This window comes from Bombina bombina, chromosome 1, assembly GCF_027579735.1.
Source record: "Bombina bombina isolate aBomBom1 chromosome 1, aBomBom1.pri, whole genome shotgun sequence".
Lineage (NCBI taxonomy): Eukaryota > Metazoa > Chordata > Amphibia > Anura > Bombinatoridae > Bombina > Bombina bombina.
Window position 1 is genome coordinate 538,161,278 of NC_069499.1, and position 19,661 is coordinate 538,180,938.

The 19,661-nt window shown below is 37.6% G+C and overlaps 1 protein-coding gene across 2 annotated transcripts in view; it reads right to left on the reverse strand.

Annotated features, from left to right (window-relative positions):
• Positions 1-1,708: 1,708 nt before the first annotated feature.
• Positions 1,709-19,661, reverse strand: part of PARD3B (par-3 family cell polarity regulator beta) — a 1,914,565-nt gene continuing 1,896,612 nt past the window's right edge. The window contains exon 23 of one of the 2 annotated variants that reach the window (XM_053698659.1): positions 1,709-3,868. In XM_053698659.1, coding sequence (XP_053554634.1) covers positions 3,859-3,868 — 10 coding nt within the window. In that variant the 3' untranslated portion in view covers positions 1,709-3,858. Of the gene's footprint in view, positions 3,869-9,166; positions 9,420-19,661 lie in introns of those variants that run through there. The other variant, XM_053698658.1, reaches the window with a different exon arrangement.

The window sequence follows — 19,661 nt, forward strand, 5'->3', positions numbered from 1 at the left end:
TAGTTATTTTCTGCCCCACGGCTATGAGAGAGCGCTGAGCTGCACTATATTATTAAGTAATGTTAAATCCTATCTCTACTAACCAGTGTTAAACGGGCTTCATTATCCTGCTGTCAATTCCTTCCAGGCCAGGTTTGTGAAATGAAGGAACGTGCCAACAGCAAAAGATGCTCATGTCAACTGTGTGTACTGCAAACAGAGATTTGTGTTCACAATCCTAGTAAGAGAGGTCTTTAGGGGCACCCCACCCCTCTCCAGGCTCCAGACAAGTATTTTATAAGCATCTTCTTGAAATGAAAAGTTTAATTTGGACAAGATCAGCACTGGATTTATGGGATCATCTCATCTGATGTTTTCAAACAAAGTCCAATGTGAGTCAGGGCTTTAACTTGTTCCTGAACAGATAGGACTGGATATATATATATGAGGCTATGACAAACATTTCAATCCACAAGTAATTGTTTTAGATAGCGATTGCAGACCTAACCTTAAAACCGTTCTTGTATAAATTCAGCACCATCAGCCTTTTAGCCTTCAAATATAGCAAGGAAGAAAGCAGACTACAGAGCTAAATATCACTGATATATGTACTGTAGTATTGATAGGGGACCTCACTGGATGTGTCCTGCCTGTCTCTCCTTTTTCCTTTGCCTCTCTGCTTGCTTTATAATCAAATGTTTAGCTATGTGTAGTAAAAACGTTGTTATAGTTTCATTCTTTATTTTCACCGCCTTTCCTTGTAATTTAGCTCTGAAATTGAGGATTTTCTCATTTTTATAAATGAAAATGCACACTGTAGTCATCTGAAGGTTAACACTGCTACATATTTTCTCTAATCGGCTTTAGCAGACAAAAACTACAGAGCAATGCACTTTCTACTAACATAATGACCGTGGCTAGCTGTGTCTTCTTCAGAAGAAAGCTGATAGGCTTCTCTAGATAAGGTGAGACTATTTTAGCAAAGAAGGCATTAATTTGTTTTGAAAATGTTACACTAAAGCAAGACAACATAAATATCTTGTCATTGAGTTTAGAGTCCCATTAACTCCTATTATTTGGGATGTTTGCCCTGATTTAAAGAGGCAAGGCCTGGACTCTCTATAGTTGGAGTCTTGGGGTCAGCGTTGATGATGTGGGGAGTGTTTGGGCTTTCTTAAAGGGACATGAAACCCAATTTTTCTCTTTTGTGATTTAGAAAGAGCATGCAATTTTAAACAATTTTTTAATTTACTTATATTATCTAATTTGCTTCAGTCTCTTGATATAATTTGCTGAAAAGCATATCTAGATAGGCTCAGTAGCTGCTGATTGGTTGCTACACATAGATGCCTTGTGTGATTGGCTCACCTATGTGCATTGCAATAACTTCAACAAAGGATATCTAAAGAATAAAGCAAATTAGATAATAGAAGTACATTGGAATGGTGTTTAAAATTGTATTCTCTACTTGGATCATGAAAAATACATTTGGGGTTTAGTGTCCCTTTAAGTAGCTCCAGGTTTCTCCAAGAGAAAGATGCACATAAACAGAGGGATCGTTGACAGGTGGATTGGTTTTTGTTATGATGTGGACACCTTTCTTGGATTCCCAGTGAGGAGAATAGTGTCATATGACTGTTAGTATGTAAAGCAGTACCAAATGAGAAGTACAATTCAGTAGTCTCATTTTAAAAATTCTAATAAAAAAAAAAACTGTGCTGAAAATAAATAAATAAAAACAATCACTTTTATTTGTATGCTTGTAGGACATCATTGTCCATCCATAGAGCAGTTTATCAGCCATTAAATTTCTATTCCTATGGACCTGTTGCGCACAAACATGCATTTCCTTTAAATGTCACAATGAAAACAGCATCTTTAATATAACCTTTTCTATGCAAAAATATGTTAATATGTTTAAATGGTGTCCATTCATGCATTTGAGAGACCTTTTTTAATAAATATTTCTTTATTGATCCATTACTTCCAAATCCCTTTAACCACCCTCTAGAGCAGTGCTTTCCAAACTGCGTGTTGTGACACATTAGTGTGTCGGCAGCAGTGTGTAGGTGTGTCCCTGCTACAGCACAATTTTTTATTTTTTTTTACATTTTGATTTCCGACTTACCGTCTGCCTGCTACGCATATCACATGGTTGACACGTGATTGATACCTAGTGGGTCACAGATGATCTTTCTTAACCTATTGGCACAGCTCAGTGGGAAATGAAACTATTCCCATTGGCAGCACATTAGCTCCTGCACGTGTAGTCTTCTCAATCGGCTCGTGACTGCATGTGTAGTCAGTGTGTGGGACAACAGTGTATTTGCAGCACAGGCAGTAGTCAGTCGGACTCACGGAGCTCTGAGGGCGGTAGCTTAAATGCTGAGCTGAATTCAGAAGTCAGTGGGGGTTTTTTGCAGCTCACTCCCAGTAGTGCATTGCTGCTCCTGATCTTGATATATGGATAGGAAGTGGAAGCTTAAAAATGCTCGATGACGAAATGAGAGTATCTTTATCTAATATTCCAACAAATATTCAGAAACTGTGTTCATCCCATCAACCGCATACATCCCATTAAAATAATAAGTAGCTATTGGTGTTATTAAACTTTTTTTAAATTCTTGCACATACTTACATACTGTTACTTGTTATTATATAATTTATGTATGTGTCTGTATCTCTTAAAACAAATTAGTTTACCCTCCTGTTTGCTAGTACGACTGAATTACTGTGTCGCAAAATGATGTAGGTCTAAAAAGTGTGTCACCAACATGAAAAGTTTGGAAAGCTCTGCTCTAAAGCAAAGCAGCTACTTTATGTTTAATGTCACAAATGCTTAGGTAACATAAATGGGTGATGGATATTACACTGCAAAGTTTAGCAAAACTGCCATAGATAAAATAAACAGATTAGAACAACTACATAGAAAACACAATAGGAAAGACATCTAGTGAAACGCTTTCATATCGGCAACAAACTAATTACAGCAGAGGAAGTCAGAGCGTGTAATTGGCAGACAAACATTGTATTCCATATAAAGAAACTATAATTGTTCAAATATATTAGAAGGATACTGTGACCTGGAATCCTACCCTTAGTGAACTAAGTTTAGGGACTAGAGTTAATAGATGTTTTCAAAGGCAATATTAGATCAGAAAGTCACCTTCTTCTAAATTAATGAAAACAATTTGTCTTTGTTGCAGAGATTGTCTCTAAATTAATGGCACTAATAAGCAATGCTCTGTAGCACAGAATTTCCAAATGAGATCTCTCCGTTTTGGCATGGGGCTCCTTTTTTTGACTGTTTCCATTGAAGACTATCACAAGTAATATGTATTTGATGATTTTAAAATTGATAGCTGTATAACTTCATTTTATTAAAATAATAAAAAGCAATACACAATCCAGTGTCTGTAATTCAAGTCTAAACCAAACTATGGTAGATTCTAAATTCCACGGGGTAAATTATACTGTGTATCTTCTAAAAAGGATTTATGTATTGTCTTTACACAAAGGCTTTTTGACTTGTTTTTGTAGTTACCTTTAATATTCTTTATTTTATACCATATTCCTACAGTCTTGGTTAGTTTAGTTTATTGGCACAGCCATGTTAACATGTAACTCTGCTGAGACTCTGCAGCAGTCTGTCATCATTTGCAGCAACAGACTTTAGTGTAAATGTCTATTTTCCTACACAATTCTAACCACCATTAATAACAGATAATACAGTTGTTAGGCTTCCTCAGAGTGACAGCAATCGTTCTCCCAGTGTAGCTATGATTATGGCATTGTGGACGCCTTTTCAGCTGTGCTCTGTCACTGCCACTTACTGTCTGATTTTCCTATTGTGTATTTTGTCACAATAATGTCTTCAGATCAGCTCCAACTGCAGCAATGGAAAAATAGAAGAAAAAAGGTCTGCAGTGATATCTGAGGACTCTACTTTACAATCTTTAAAGGCAACTTACAACAATAAATCTCCTTTAACTTTAATGTCTTTTCCCCGATTAGCTTTATCAAATCAAATCTCAAACAGGTAGTCAAAATTATTATTGTTTAAAGGGACAGTCTAGTCAAAATTAAACTTTCATTATTCAGATAGGACTTGTAATTTTAATCAACTTTCCAATTTACTTTTATCATCAAATTTGCTTGTTTCTCTTGGTATTCTTAGTTGAAATTAAACCTAGGTAGGCTCATATGCTAATTTCTAAGCCCTTGAGGGCTGCCTCTAATCACATGCTTTTTAAATTCCTTTTCAACACAAAGAGACAGAAAGTACACGTGGGCCATATAGATAACACTGTGTTCAGGCACAGGGGGTTATTTAAGATTTAGCACAAACAATGCTAAATGCAAGACAACAGATAATAACCCGTCACAGTCATGTGATCAGGGGGCTGGAAGAAGGTTCCTAGATACAAGGTAATCACAGAGGTAAAAAGTATATTAATATAACTGTTGGTTATGCAAAACTGGGGAATGGGTAATAAAGGGATTATCTATCTTTTAAAACAATAACAATTCTATGGTAGACTGTCCCTTTAACTTTGCTATCTAGTCTCTTTTTCTGTGGGCAGCTTGGAACATAAATAAATGAGCTCCTGCGTAAACTGTTGCAGGGTCAAGGTTATGGATTCTGCAAATGTGCTAGGGGCACTATGAGACCAATAAAAAAATTCACAGTTTAGAGAGTTAAACTGCAAGAAATGTGAGCAAAATAAATAAGGAAAGTACATTGTAAAGTTGTATTTACTATACATAATTACAAATGTTATGTCTAATTCAATTCTTAGTTTACTGTTGTATTAAACACATTACAAAGAAATAGAAAAGAACATTTTTACTAGTAAATTACATATAGTGGTTCTAATTCTGCCAGTAGAATAAAATGTCAACAAAGAACTGTACACAGCCAATCCTGCACGTGCAGGAGCTGTCAATCTCCCTGATCGGAAGAGACTGGGGAGATTGAAATTCTCCACCTAAGAGGTGGAGAATGAGTCTGATGACCACTGCTTGATAAATCATGACTGCAGATTTACTTGTGTGAACCTGCAGTCATAGTGGAGCTAAATCGAGCCCACAGTGTATGTATTTATTGTCTGGGCATATTTTGTTTTATTTCTCCCTCTGAAAAATTTCTGCAGATGCACATGTGTGACAGATTTAGCTCTTTATATGTATATATAAAAAACTCAACGGTAACCCTTTAGCTACTAAGGAGTAAATGTGTAAGTTATAATATCAAAAAGTAATTTTGCTCCTTTTATTTTTTATTTTACTGTGGCATGGAAGTTGGGCACCCAGCGTGATGGCACATAATCAGTAGCAGGCGGTGAGTGAGATGGACACTATGGGATTTCTCATTTTGAAGCCAAAAATCTGTTTCACACCAATTGCTGTGAATAGCCCATGTGGGTGCAAATGGCACAGAAATACAGATCCCAGTTATCTTGGCAGAATTCCAAAGAACATGCCAGTGAGTGCCAGTCACAACCTAGGCGCTATATCCAGCAGTTTGAAAATGAGATTACTGCAGGGAACATATGGTTATTGCTTTTTATGTAAAATAAAAAACAGTGCTTTTAAAAATGGGATATTTTTAAAACAGTTTCCTATTGTATCCCCTTAGTTTGAAGAGTGAACATTGTTTTCCTATTCAGCTATATAATTCAACAACATATTCTAATTTAATAACAACATATTTTCTTTCTTTGTGGAATAACACATTTTTATTATCTACTCCACTTGCACAAAGGAATAAAAAATAAATAGTTTAGCTAAAGGGACATTTTGTTGATTACAGTATTGTTTTTAATGGAGGATCTTCTGCTGAAAACAAATATATTTATTATTGATATACTTGTAAGGCATGTCACTATCACCCAATAGGACAGTGGAAGTTTCACTTATTAGCCAGTGAGCGACCTGTCCCATGGGAGCGCAAACAATAATTTCCTGTTTAAAAATCAGTTTCAGGGGACAGTAAACACTGAGGTTTTATTATTATTATTATTATTATTAATTTTATTATTATTAGTTACATCAGATTCTGCAGTGCCTTAAAGGGACAGTATACACTAATTTTCATATAACTGCATGTAATAGACACTACTATAAAGAATAAGATGCACAGATACTGATATAAAAATCCAGTATAAAATGGTTTAAAAACGTACTTAGAAGCTTTCAGTTTAGCTCTGTTGAAAAGGCAGTTGGAAAGCCCACTGCAAGTGGGAAATAAGACACTCCCCCTCCCCCTTCTTTTGCATATGAAAAGAGCCTTTACACAAACAGGAGCAAGCTGGAGAAGGTAGCTGACGGTATTCAAATAAAACTTTGGGGCTTGGTTAGGGGTCTGAAAATCAGAGCAATGTTATTTAAAAATAAGCAAAAATATACATTTTTTTAAAAAACTAACTTTATGGGCTTTATAAATAGATCATCTACAAAACATTTATGCAAAGAAAAAATGAGTGTATTATGACCCTTTAAACATAGGAGTAATATGCAAATATAGCACTTATAGCAGACAAATGCGTACAGGGCCCTGCCAAGAGTTGCTCTGTTGTAAATCACCCCTTAATGAATGTGATCTACAAAACAGCTGGGCTTACATGCTAAGGGGGTTCAAGGTGGATGGTGGAAGGAAGAAGAGAGGAACTGAGGTTAGAAAAGGTTAGCATATGTTTTATGCATCCCTGAACAGAAGAGTCTTTAGCGAGAAACTAGGAGAGAGTCTTGACGTGAAGCGAGGCAGAGAGCTCAACAAAATAGGGGCCATTCTGGAGAAGTCCTGCAGATGGGAATGTGAGGAGGTAACAAGAGAAATGGAGAGTAGGTTGTGCTGAGCAAAGGGGGACAGGAGGTAGAGTATCTGGAGACATGGTCTGAGATATAGTGGGAGCAGTGTTATTAAAAGTCTTGATTGTCAGAGTCAGGATTAGCAAGGAAGGTACTAGGTCTGGTGCAGAGAGGTAGATATGTGTGTCATCAATATACAAATTATATTGAAACCTGTGGGGCTTTATTAAGGAACCTAAGAAAGATGTATAGATTGAGAAGAGGACCTAGGTCAGAGCCTTGTGGTACGCCAACAGAAAGTGGTAAAGGGGCAAAGGATGCGCAAGAGAAGGCTACACTAAAGGTACTGTTGGACATGTAGGAGGAGAACCATGAGATGGCTGTGTCGCAAATGACGAACAGTTTAGTTATGCATCCTGAAATAGCTTTGCAATATACTTTCATTATTTATTTCCCCCCTTTCACGTAGTTTAGCTTTAAAAAATGTTGATTTTCTAATTTTCAGAGCTGGAAACACAGTTATCTGCTATACTGTCTATAGCAGATAACAACTGCAAAACATTGGACTTTATAATAAAATTCTAGCATAATGACAGTGACTAGCCTTGTTGTCTGCATGCATAAGCCTGCATTGGTTCCTTCAAATAAAGCAAGTAGTGCAAGCAATATCAACAAACTATATTAATTTGTTTTAAAATGGTTAGACTTGGCTGATGTTATTCTATAGCAAGGCAATATAAGTGTTTTGTAGTTACAAGGTATTTACTTTCCTTTTAAGCAGTTTTAAGCTAACATTCTTGATGTAACAAAATATTTTACCATATATTTTATACATATATTTTTAATTTGTGCAATGTTCTGCTTTTCAAGCATCAAATATAGGGCCGGTGTGCAGAAGGAGTGAAAGGAAAAGACCAATGGGCCAGGCTGCTGCACTGCCTGATAGCCAAACAGAAAAAAGGGCTGCACACTACAAACATGTGCCTGTATGAAAATCCATGTCACCCTATGTATCCTTTGTAAGTAGTATATACACATATTATTCCATATAATGCATACTCCATATATATTAGTGATAGTATAAAAAACAGGAACCTTTAATGTCACACAGCCTTTTCCCTTGGAGAGGGGATTTATCTAAGTGATGCCGTCCACTGTCTATCACCGTCGAAGGCATCACTATATCTCCCCATCATGATGCTTCAAAGTTACACTTGACTCCAATCTGTCCTTCATCCCCCACATCCAATTGTTCTCTTCATCTTGCCACAACCACCTACACACTATTTCCAAAATACACCCGTTTCTGAGCTGACAACCCTAAGCAACTAATCCACACCCTTGTATTTTCCAGACTTGACTATTGCAATAACCTACTCACTGGCCTTCCTCTCTACCCGCCTCTTCGCACTTCAATCCATCCTAAATGCCTCTGCCAGACTAATCCACCTTTTTGTAGGTCTTTAATTATTATGGTTATCAGCGCAGATAGATATAGACATGGACATATATATAAATATATATATATACACACACACATATATATATATATATATATATATATATATATATATATATATAAAACAACAAACAGTGAAGCCTCAGGATTTTTCCAAATGTGCCAAGTTTAATTGACGTTTCAGGGATGAATCTCCCCTTCTTCAGAACTGGTTCTGAAGAAGGGGAGATTCATCCCTAAAACATCAATTAAACTTGGCATGTTTGGAAAAATCCTGAGGCTTCACTGTTTGTTGTTCTATATTTACTTTGAGTGCTATCTCAGGTGGCTCTCCCAGGAGGGCAGATTCATAGTTGGTTATATATATATACATACATACATACATACATACAAAGTACTGTGCAAAATTTGATGTTTTAGCAATGGTATAATGACCATATATAATTATTTCTCAGTCTCTTTATTAGAATACATAGAATACAACCAGAAAATACAGGATATTTGTATGCAGTATATAAAAAAAAAGAAAGAAAAAAAATCAGAAAAAACTGCTTCTATAGATTAAAGGGGCAAGTATTTAGTATGACCTCCCCTTACACTTGAGCAATAGCAGGAACCGGACTCTCCTAAACCTAAATGGAATGGAACTCTAATGTCATTACTAAAACCTGTATTTGTCCTACTATTTCATGTCAAAATGAAAGCTGCAAAAAGGTCTATTACACCAAGATTGTGCAAGACATGCTTGAGCATTACATACACATGGGGTATGAGTTTATGTCATTGGAAGCTTGCTAATAGGACCATCTTTCAATCACATCATTCCATTCAAAATGCCAAAGATCACAGAATTTGACAGACATAAAATCATACTTTTGCATCAGCAAGGCCACTCTCAAAGGGAAATCAGCAAACAAACTGGTACCCAAGCTGTTATAAAGAAATTTGAAGAATCAGGAGTGGTCAATGACAAAAAAGGACTGTAATGCCAAGAAAACTTTCAAAATCTGATGAGATGTTTCTCAGAGTTTCTTCTTTGAGAGACCAGAAGGAGTCCAGCTAGGACATGACTTAGCATCTGGCAGCTTCTTAGGTTGAGCCTTCTGCAGTCCGAAGAAGCTTGATAAGGAATGGTTTTTGTGGAAGGGTAGCAGCCAAGAAACCACTTTTTCTGAAGATGAAAAGGGTGAAAAGGCTAAGATATGATAAAGGTCACAACGACTGGAATGAAGATCAGTGGAAAAGAGAATTATGGAGTGACAAATCAAAGTTTTACATTTTTGGGTCCAATCTTTAACAATATGTAAGAAGAAGAGATGGAGAGAGATGGAAGAATGAGTGCTTGCGTCCTTTAGTGAAACATTGTGGAGGGTCTATCCTGGTTTGGGGCTGCATTTCTGCCAGGGGTGTTGGCGATATTGTTCGAATTGATGGGATCATGAATGCTAAAAAGTAAAGACAGGTTTTAAATCATCATGCCATTCCTTCTGGAAAGCGCCTAATTGGGAATGGTTTTATCCCAAGCACACTGCTAATGCAGTGAAATCATATTTGAAGAGAAAAACAGTTGATAAAACACTTACAGCCATGGACTGGGCTCCACGTAGTCCGGACCTGAATATTATAGAGGCAGTATGGAATCACCTGGACAGAGAGGTAAAAGACAACCTAAATCTAAAGAAGAACTCTGGGAAGCGCTGAAAGAAGCCTGGTATAATATACCAGAAGATAACTTCACAAAACCTCAGGACAGTCTCCCCAAAAGAGTTCAAGATGTGCTTAGTGCCAAGGGAGGCCACATTAAATACTGACTTTTGCCTGAAGAAGCCATTTTTCTGAAAATTGTGTTTTTATATTTTGCGTACATATTTCCTGTATTTTCTGTTTTTATCTTTATAAAGAGACTGACAAATAAATATGGATGGTCATTAAAACTTTGCTAAAACAGAAAAGCTGGTGGTGGCCTCAGACAAAATATATATTATATAATTATATACAGTATATAAAACAAATGGATTGTTTAAAATAATTTATTTTTTTAAAATTGAACTTTCAAAACTTCTATGTTCATTTTATGTTAGAATGGACATGTATATATACTATACCTTTATTCCCTTTTTTATTTTGAGTATGTAGTTGTTGTTTTTTAAATTGTAATAAACATAATCTGAGCTTAGAAGCTATTTTTCAAAATACCTTTTTTGTTTCTTTCAATTTTTAATAACACTGAGGACCTTCACTGTATATGCTTAAACGTCTAATGCTACTGTTCTGTTAAATGTCACAGTCAAGTATGGCACCAAATGCATCAAAGTTTTGTCCAACAATTTAATGTCTACATATGTGTTTTTAGTATAAACATTTCTTTCCTGACTTTTTAATATTTACGTATTATTTACTGAGTTTATGGAAAGGTCCAGGACTACAGGAAACAGATTTTTGGAATCACCCATCATCCTTTTGTCTGTGTGTCTACACCCAGCCCGGCATGCACCATACTGGCTCATAAATCTGTAAATGGTAGATTATCATCATGGAGGTTTTTGTTCAGTTTTCCCTTGTTTACATTACGCCAGAAATAGTGTAAATACCAAAATGAGGCAAGATAAGGAAAAAGATGAATAAAAAAGAAAAAGAAAACTACTGTGAATTTATCTTTTCTCTTTTTACAATAATAAAAAATGTAAAATTTTATTTATATATACACACACATATATATATATATATATATATATATATATATATATATATATATATATATATATGATACACTTAGTGAAGGTCAGATCTTGCCATATAGAAACAAATATATCACAGACTTTTTGGGGATTAGCAAAAAACATTTTTAAATTCATTTAAATTCCCCTTGAAATCAGTAGATCAATTTAGAAACACATTCACAATTGTTAATAATCATATTTAACAAATCCCATCTTGTCTCAATGATAACATTTACAATAAGTATAGATTAATGCTAAACTACTACTCCTATCTATACAGCACAAAACACTATATATATATATATATATATATATATATATATATATATATACACGCACACAGTATATATAAATATATACTGACCATATTGCCGCTTTAAAAAGGGACACATATGACAAATTCATATGTCAGGGTTCTTATACAATTTAAACAGCCCTGAAAACAGCCCTAACATATGTATTTTTTATATGTGTCCCTTTTAAAAGCGGCAATATGGTCAATATATATATATTATTTTTTATTTTTGAATTACTCAAGTTATTTAGATGTCTGGTGCTTTGAAACAGTAGAAACACTCATACATTAAATTGTCTGTGTTGCTTTGGGAACTCAAGAGTTTATTGTACAAGGATTCCTCACTAATCCCACTTGAGATGGCGTCTTGTGAAACAGGAGAAAAAAGCTTTTTCCACTTGGATCCCCCTCAGTCTGTCAGGGTTACTCACAGAAGAGGCGACTGATGGGATTAGTAGGGGACCATAGTACAAAGCAGACTCCCAGACTTATGGAACTACATATTTATGTTATGAACAACTAATGTTAAACGTTATCTATGTTCCCACAAGGTTTGCCAAGAGGACACAATCATGCAAACCAAGCTAACAAAAAGATAAACAAAATAATGCTGCTCACACACTCAGCAGGGTGAATAAGTAACAGTGATACAAGTCTTGCTGTTTATTAGGGAGAAGATACTGAGTCTTATTTAACCTTCTGAGTGTGAAGTCTATATAAATATTTATTAATTTCACTGGTGAGTGGGAGGAACCAACACACAATCCTTTGGGCTTTGCAATGAGCAAGCAGAGATGGCACTAAACTGTCAATCTCACAAATAGCTTTTACTCTCAGAAAAAGTTTTCCAGCCCAATGTCTATGAAGAAAACATTCAAACTGCTTTCTACAGTAGGGAATGAACTGTAATAACTGAACATTATATTTTATTAATATTGAAGTTTGTTGTTGAAGTGCGGTTTTTGTTGTTGTGGATATGCAATTTCTTGTGTATAGGCTAAAAACATATAAGGCACTTTGGGTTAGAAGATTAGGTCAGAGTCAGACCTCTGGAGTTGTTGAGTGTTAGTTACCAAGAGAAGGGCCAGTAATTTCTCCAACTGTGCCCAGTGAACACAAAACTGTTAAAGTCCCTCTATGAAACTGCCACACATTGCAGCTTCTGAGTAGGACAAGGGCCGTCTTTAACACAGGGCAAAAGGGGCAGCTGCACAGGGCCCAGTCTTTGTTGTGGGGCCCAAGAGTCCTAAAAAAATTTTTTTTTTTTTTCATGCCAGACTGCTGATGTCTGTCCTAATACTGTCACAGTCAAAAGTTCTCTGCTTATATGTATTTGTGAGAAACTGTGCCAGACCGCGCTGGGATCATGTGACATGCCAAGCTAGTGCCATGAGCTGTTTTAGGTGTGCACTGTGCAGCACTTAATGCTAAGCCCTAACTCGGCATCCAACCAATCATACTGTATAAGAAAAGGTCCTGCTGGGGTTACCACTGTTACCAGGTAACTGCTCTGGTGGTGGGGATTGTTCAGGGTAGGGCTGACTGTAGGCGCATGCAGCAGAAAGCTGGAGCGGCAGGCACGTGAGGATTTGAACATCTGTGCAGCTGCAGACACTGCTCTCTTCCATCTTGAGGCACACATACATTGTATTTTTAATATTGGATTATATATTGGAGTGTGTACATACATTTGTGTGTGCTCTGTAGTGTGTGTTTGTGTGAACATGTATATGTGTATGGCTCTGGAGAGTGTGTTGTTGTGTGTACATGTGTATGTATGCTCTGGTGAGTGTGTGTGTGTGTGTGTACATGTATATGTGTATGCTCTGAGGAGTGTGTGTTTGTGTGTACATGTATATGTGTATGCTCTGAGGAGTGTGTGTTTGTGTGTACATGTATATGTGTATGCTCTGAGGAGTGTGTGTTTGTGTGTACATGTATATGTGTATGCTCTGAGGAGTGTGTGTTTGTGTGTACATGTATATGTGTATGCTCTGAGGAGTGTGTGTTTCTGTGTACATGTATATGTGTATGCTCTGAGGAGTGTGTGTTTGTGTGTACATGTATATGTGTATGCTCTGAGGAGTGTGTGTTTGTGTGTACATGTATATGTGTATGCTCTGAGGAGTGTGTGTTTGTGTGTACATGTATATGTGTATGCTCTGAGGAGTGTGTGTTTGTGTGTACATGTATATGTGTATGCTCATGAGAGTGTGTGTTTGTGTGTATATGTGTATGCTCTGAGGAGTGTGTGTTTGTGTGTACATGTATATGTGTATGCTCTGAGGAGTGTGTGTTTGTGTGTACATGTATATGTGTATGCTCTGAGGAGTGTGTGTTTGTGTGTACATGTATATGTGTATGCTCTGAGGAGTGTGTGTTTGTGTGTACATGTATATGTGTATGCTCTGGAGAGTGTGTGTTTGTGTGTATATGTGTATGCTCTGAGGAGTGTGTGTTTGTGTGTACATGTATATGTGTATGCTCCGAGGAGTGTGTGTTTGTGTGTACATGTATATGTGTATGCTCTGAGGAGTGTGTGTTTGTGTGTACATGTATATGTGTATGCTCTGAGGAGTGTGTGTGTACATGTATATGTGTATGCTCTGAGGAGTGTGTGTTTGTGTGTACATGTATATGTGTTTGCTCTGAGGAGTGTGTGTTTGTGTGTACATGTATATGTGTATGCTCTGAGGAGTGTGTGTTTGTGTGTACATGTATATGTGTATGCTCTGAGGAGTGTGTGTGTACATGTATATGTGTATGCTCTGAGGAGTGTGTGTTTGTGTGTACATGTATATGTGTATGCTCTGAGGAGTGTGTGTGTTTGTGTGTACATGTATATGTGTATGCTCTGAGGAGTGTGTGTGTGTGTGTACATGTATATGTGTATGCTCTGAGGAGTGTGTGTGTTTGTGTGTACATGTATATGTGTATGCTCTGAGGAGTGTGTGTGTACATGTATATGTGTATGCTCTGAGGAGTGTGTGTTTGTGTGTACATGTATATGTGTATGCTCTGAGGAGTGTGTGTGCTTGTGTGTACATGTATATGTGTATGCTCTGAGGAGTGTGTGTGTGTGTACATGTATATGTGTATGCTCTGAGGAGTGTGTGTGTACATGTATATGTGTATGCTCTGAGGAGTGTGTGTTTGTGTGTACATGTATATGTGTATGCTCTGAGGAGTGTGTGTTTGTGTGTACATGTATATGTGTATGCTCTGAGGAGTGTGTGTGTACATGTATATGTGTATGCTCTGAGGAGTGTGTGTTTGTGTGTACATGTATATGTGTATGCTCTGAGGAGTGTGTGTGTTTGTGTGTACATGTATATGTGTATGCTCTGAGGAGTGTGTGTTTGTGTGTACATGTATATGTGTATGCTCTGAGGAGTGTGTGTTTGTGTGTACATGTATATGTGTATGCTCTGAGGAGTGTGTGTTTGTGTGTACATGTATATGTGTATGCTCTGAGGAGTGTGTGTGTACATGTATATGTGTATGCTCTGAGGAGTGTGTGTGTACATGTATATGTGTATGCTCTGAGGAGTGTGTGTTTGTGTGTACATGTATATGTGTATGCTCTGAGGAGTGTGTGTTTGTGTGTACATGTATATATGTATGCTCTGAGGAGTGTGTGTGTACATGTATATGTGTATGCTCTGAGGAGTGTATGTTTGTGTGTACATGTATACAGGGAGTGCAGAATTATTAGGCAAATGATTATTTTGACCACATCATCCTCTTTATGCGTGTTGTCTTACTCCAAGCTGTATAGGCTCGAAAGCCTACTACCAATTAAGCATATTAGGTGATGTGCATCTCTGTAATGAGAAGGGGTGTGGTCTAATGACATCAGCACCCTATATCAGGTGTGCATAATTATTAGGCAACTTCCTTTCCTTTGGCAAAATGGGTCAAAAGAAGGACTTGACAGGCTCAGAAAAGTCAAAAATAGTGAGATATCTTGCAGAGGGATGCAGCACTCTTAAAATTGCAAAGCTTCTGAAGCGTGATCATCGAACAATCAAGCGTTTCATTCAAAATAGTCAACAGGGTCGCAAGAAGCGTGTGGAAAAACCAAGGCGCAAAATAACTGCGCATGAACTGAGAAAAGTCAAGCGTGCAGCTGCCAAGATGCCACTTGCCACCAGTTTGGCCATATTTCAGAGCTGCAACATCACTGGAGTGCCCAAAAGCACAAGGTGTGCAATACTCAGAGACATGGCCAAGGTAAGAAAGGCTGAAAGACGACCACCACTGAACAAGACACACAAGCTGAAACGTCAAGACTGGGCCAAGAAATATCTCAAGACTGATTTTTCTAAGGTTTTATGGACTGATGAAATGAGAGTGAGTCTTGATGGGCCAAATGGATGGGCCCGTGGCTGGATTGGTAAAGGGCAGAGAGCTCCAGTCCGACTCAGACGCCAGCAAGGTGGAGGTGGAGTACTGGTTTGGGCTGGTATCATCAAAGATGAGCTTGTGGGGCCTTTTCGGGTTGAGGATGGAGTCAAGCTCAATTCTCAGTCCTACTGCCAGTTTCTGGAAGACACCTTCTTCAAGCAGTGGTACAGGAAGAAGTCTGCATCCTTCAAGAAAAACATGATTTTCATGCAGGACAATGCTCCATCACACGCGTCCAAGTACTCCACAGCGTGGCTGGCAAGAAAGGGTATAAAAGAAGAAAATCTAATGACATGGCCTCCTTGTTCACCTGATCTGAACCCCATTAAGAACCTGTGGTCCATCATCAAATGTGAGATTTACAAGGAGGAAAAACAGTACACCTCTCTGAACAGTGTCTGGGAGGCTGTGGTTGCTGCTGCACGCAATGTTGATGGTGAACAGATCAAAACACTGACAGAATCCATGGATGGCAGGCTTTTGAGTGTCCTTGCAAAGAAAGGTGGCTATATTGGTCACTGATTTGTTTTTGTTTTGTTTTTGAATGTCAGAAATGTATATTTGTGAATGTTGAGATGTTATATTGGTTTCACTGGTAAAAATAAATAATTGAAATGGGTATATATTTGTTTTTTGTTAAGTTGCCTAATAATTATGCACAGTAATAGTCACCTGCACACACAGATATCCCCCTAAAATAGCTATAACTAAAAACAAACTAAAAACTACTTCCAAACTATTCAGCTTTGATATTAATGAGTTTTTTGGGTTCATTGAGAACATGGTTGTTGCTCAATAATAAAATTAATCCTCAAAAATACAACTTGCCTAATAATTCTGCACTCCCTGTATGTGTATGCTCTGAGGAGTGTGTGTGTGTGTGTGTACATGTATTTGTGTATGCTCTGAGGAGTGTGTGTGTGTGTACATGTATATGTGTATGCTCTGAGGAGTGTGTGTGTGTGTACATGTATATGTGTATGCTCTGAGGAGTGTGTGTGTACATGTATATGTGTATGCTCTGAGGAGTGTGTGTGTGTGTACATGTATATGTGTATGCTCTGAGGAGTGTGTGTGTGTGTACATGTATATGTGTATGCTCTGAGGAGTGTGTGTGTGTACATGTATATGTGTATGCTCTGAGGAGTGTGTGTTTGTGTGTACATGTATATGTGTATGCTCCGAGGAGTGTGTGTGTGTGTACATGTATATTAGGGTGACCACGTGTCCCGGGACACTCCTGCATTTTAATGGTCTGTCCCGGGTCCCGGGTACCTTCATTCAGTGTCCCGGAATGAAATAAAAAACTGAAAACCAGCACTGACAGCAGTGAAAGCCAGCACTGGCGTCAGACGGATTGAAGTCTCAGGACTCTAGAGCGGCTTGTTGCTGACTTCCCGCATCGCAGATCGTGAGACTCATAGAGTCTAGAAGACATCGTCCCAGGGGGCAGGGGCAGGCTCAGGGCCAAACTCCAGACAAGAGGCGCCACCAGTTATGAGGGAGGGAAGTGGGGATATGTATGTTATTTTTCGTATATATCCCCGCCCCCTCTGGTGCCTTCCTACAGTGCCTACAGTACTAGTGTGTGTGTGTACTGCGCTGTGTACGTGGGTGGTGGAGTGCCTGCCCTAGTTGAACTGGAGCCGAGGACGAGGAGTCAGAGTGTGTCAGTCTGATAGGCGAAGAGATAAGGATGGGCAATGGGAAAGGAGCAGGAAGATGGTCGCCATTCAGTATGTACAGTACACATGGGGAATGGGGATAAATTGCATGTATTACAGTTGCTTGTTTAATATAAAAAATTTTTGGGGGGGGTGCTGCGGGGGGGGGGGGGGGGGGGGGCGTCCCTGAATCGCAGTTTAGATATGTGGTCACCCTAATGTATATGTGCATGCTCTGAGGAGTGTGTGTGTGTGTGTACATGTATATGTGTATGCTCTGAAGAATGTGTGTGTATATGGGTTAGGGGAGTTTGGTATGTTAGGAATTCCCTTGGTATTCATGAAAGTGGTAATTTTGCTGTACAGTGGCTGTCTAAACAATAAATATGTAAGTGAATATCCCAGTATTGAATGCTGTGCATTGCATTAAATATTAATGTACTTAAAAATATATATAAATAAATAAACAACATTTAATTAATTAATTAATTAATTAGTAAATATTTTAAATTAATCCACAGTGGAGGAATTTATATATTTATTTACTTATTAGTACTGCTTAGGTCCAGTTTCACATATTGCAATTTATTTCATATTTTTTTGAAAATGATTAGCCCAACAGTGGATGATCCACTACTGGGCTAATCATTTAAAAAAAAATAAATAAAAAAAAAAATATATATATATATATATATATATATATATATATATATATATATATATATATATATATATATATATATATATATATATATATAAATAATGAATTGATTTAGTTGTTTTTTTGGGGTGTTGGGGTGGAGAGCAAAATTGCATGGGCGGGGGGGGGGGGGGGAGAAAATGTTTGCCCAGGGCCCAGTCAATATTAAAGATGGCTCTGAGTAGGACACAGAAAGTGTGAGCTACAGGCATATAGCAGTCCTTATTGGCTAACCTACTGACCTACTGTATCCTGCTCTGGAATTTCAATGTACTGTGACTCCAGTGCTGGACTTTAACTATGTACTAGGCACAACAGTAATAAAATTGCAGTGCCCAGCATGAAAACCTACAGCTTTATCGAGCAGCACCTGTAAAGTATCCAAAAGATACGGTCAGCACAACAGATCAGTGCACGGGAGACAGGGATATACTGCAAATCCCTTAAAACATCAAGAAGTACAATAAGTCCCCAGCACTATGAGTACAATTCTCTATTGTAGACACAAAAAATTCAGCATTGTTTCGGGGATTAACCCCTTAATCATGCACCTGTAAAGTGTTAAGAGAACTGCTTTAGAGAGACTTGCAAGGACAAGAGATAATACAATTGCCGGGTGAGTAACCATGTTATTCTAGTTGTACCCAGAACTTTAACCTGTTTATGAGGGTACAATAAAAGTAAGGGACACAAGTGATAAAATAAACCGATCTAATGAAATACAGTATTATATTTTAGTATTAACATGCTCCTTAAAAATATATTGAAACTTAAAAAAAAAATAAAAAAAAAAAATAGCACAATTTCAGCTCAGTACAAAATGTGATACTGTTAGGCTACAATACAGTCTAACAGATGTCTGCGCAGTGTTATGACATTAAATTGTTACAACATTATAGGTAAATCGCTGTTTTAAGTGTGATATCTTGATTGTTGCTTACATTGTGATAGTAAATAAAAACAGAATTCACTTTTCCTAGACACAATGATACTAGTTAGTGGCTTTATTTCTGTGTGGACAGAATCTATATGGTCTATTTCAATCCATCAGCAGAAATGGGAAGCACACTTTGTATGTGTTTTTATGAGGTTTTCAAATTCATTGCCAACTCATGAGAAACTTATTACAAAACCTAATTACCTGTGGTATTTCAGTGGCTTTGTGCTGCTTAATCTCAAGTTACCAATACTTTGCATTAAAAAAAATAATCAACAGAAGTAGTCAGAAAACATTTTTGAGGGGGGCGGAGCTAACCGTCAAAGGGAATAGAAGCAAAGAGACAGAGCTCTATCAAAAAACAGCAAAAAATTGGATAAAAACTTTCTATTGAAGGTGAAAATCAGCAGTAAATAGGAGATTTTAGTGGCAACTAACCTTAGCACCAGACTAGACGATCCAGTAGCGATTTCAGGGAGGAAAAAAACCGCAGCAAAATCTTCTGGTTCTGCAGGGCGGATACTGCCTTAGGAAAGACCGCGGCTGCGGCCAACACTGGAACCAGACAGTGGGCCTTAAATCTGTATAACCCCAGGATTACAGCTAACACTACCCGGAGTACAACAAGCTGCAAGGGGTAAGCATACCAAAACACCAGATTGCAGGACATACACCGCTTTACAGAGATAG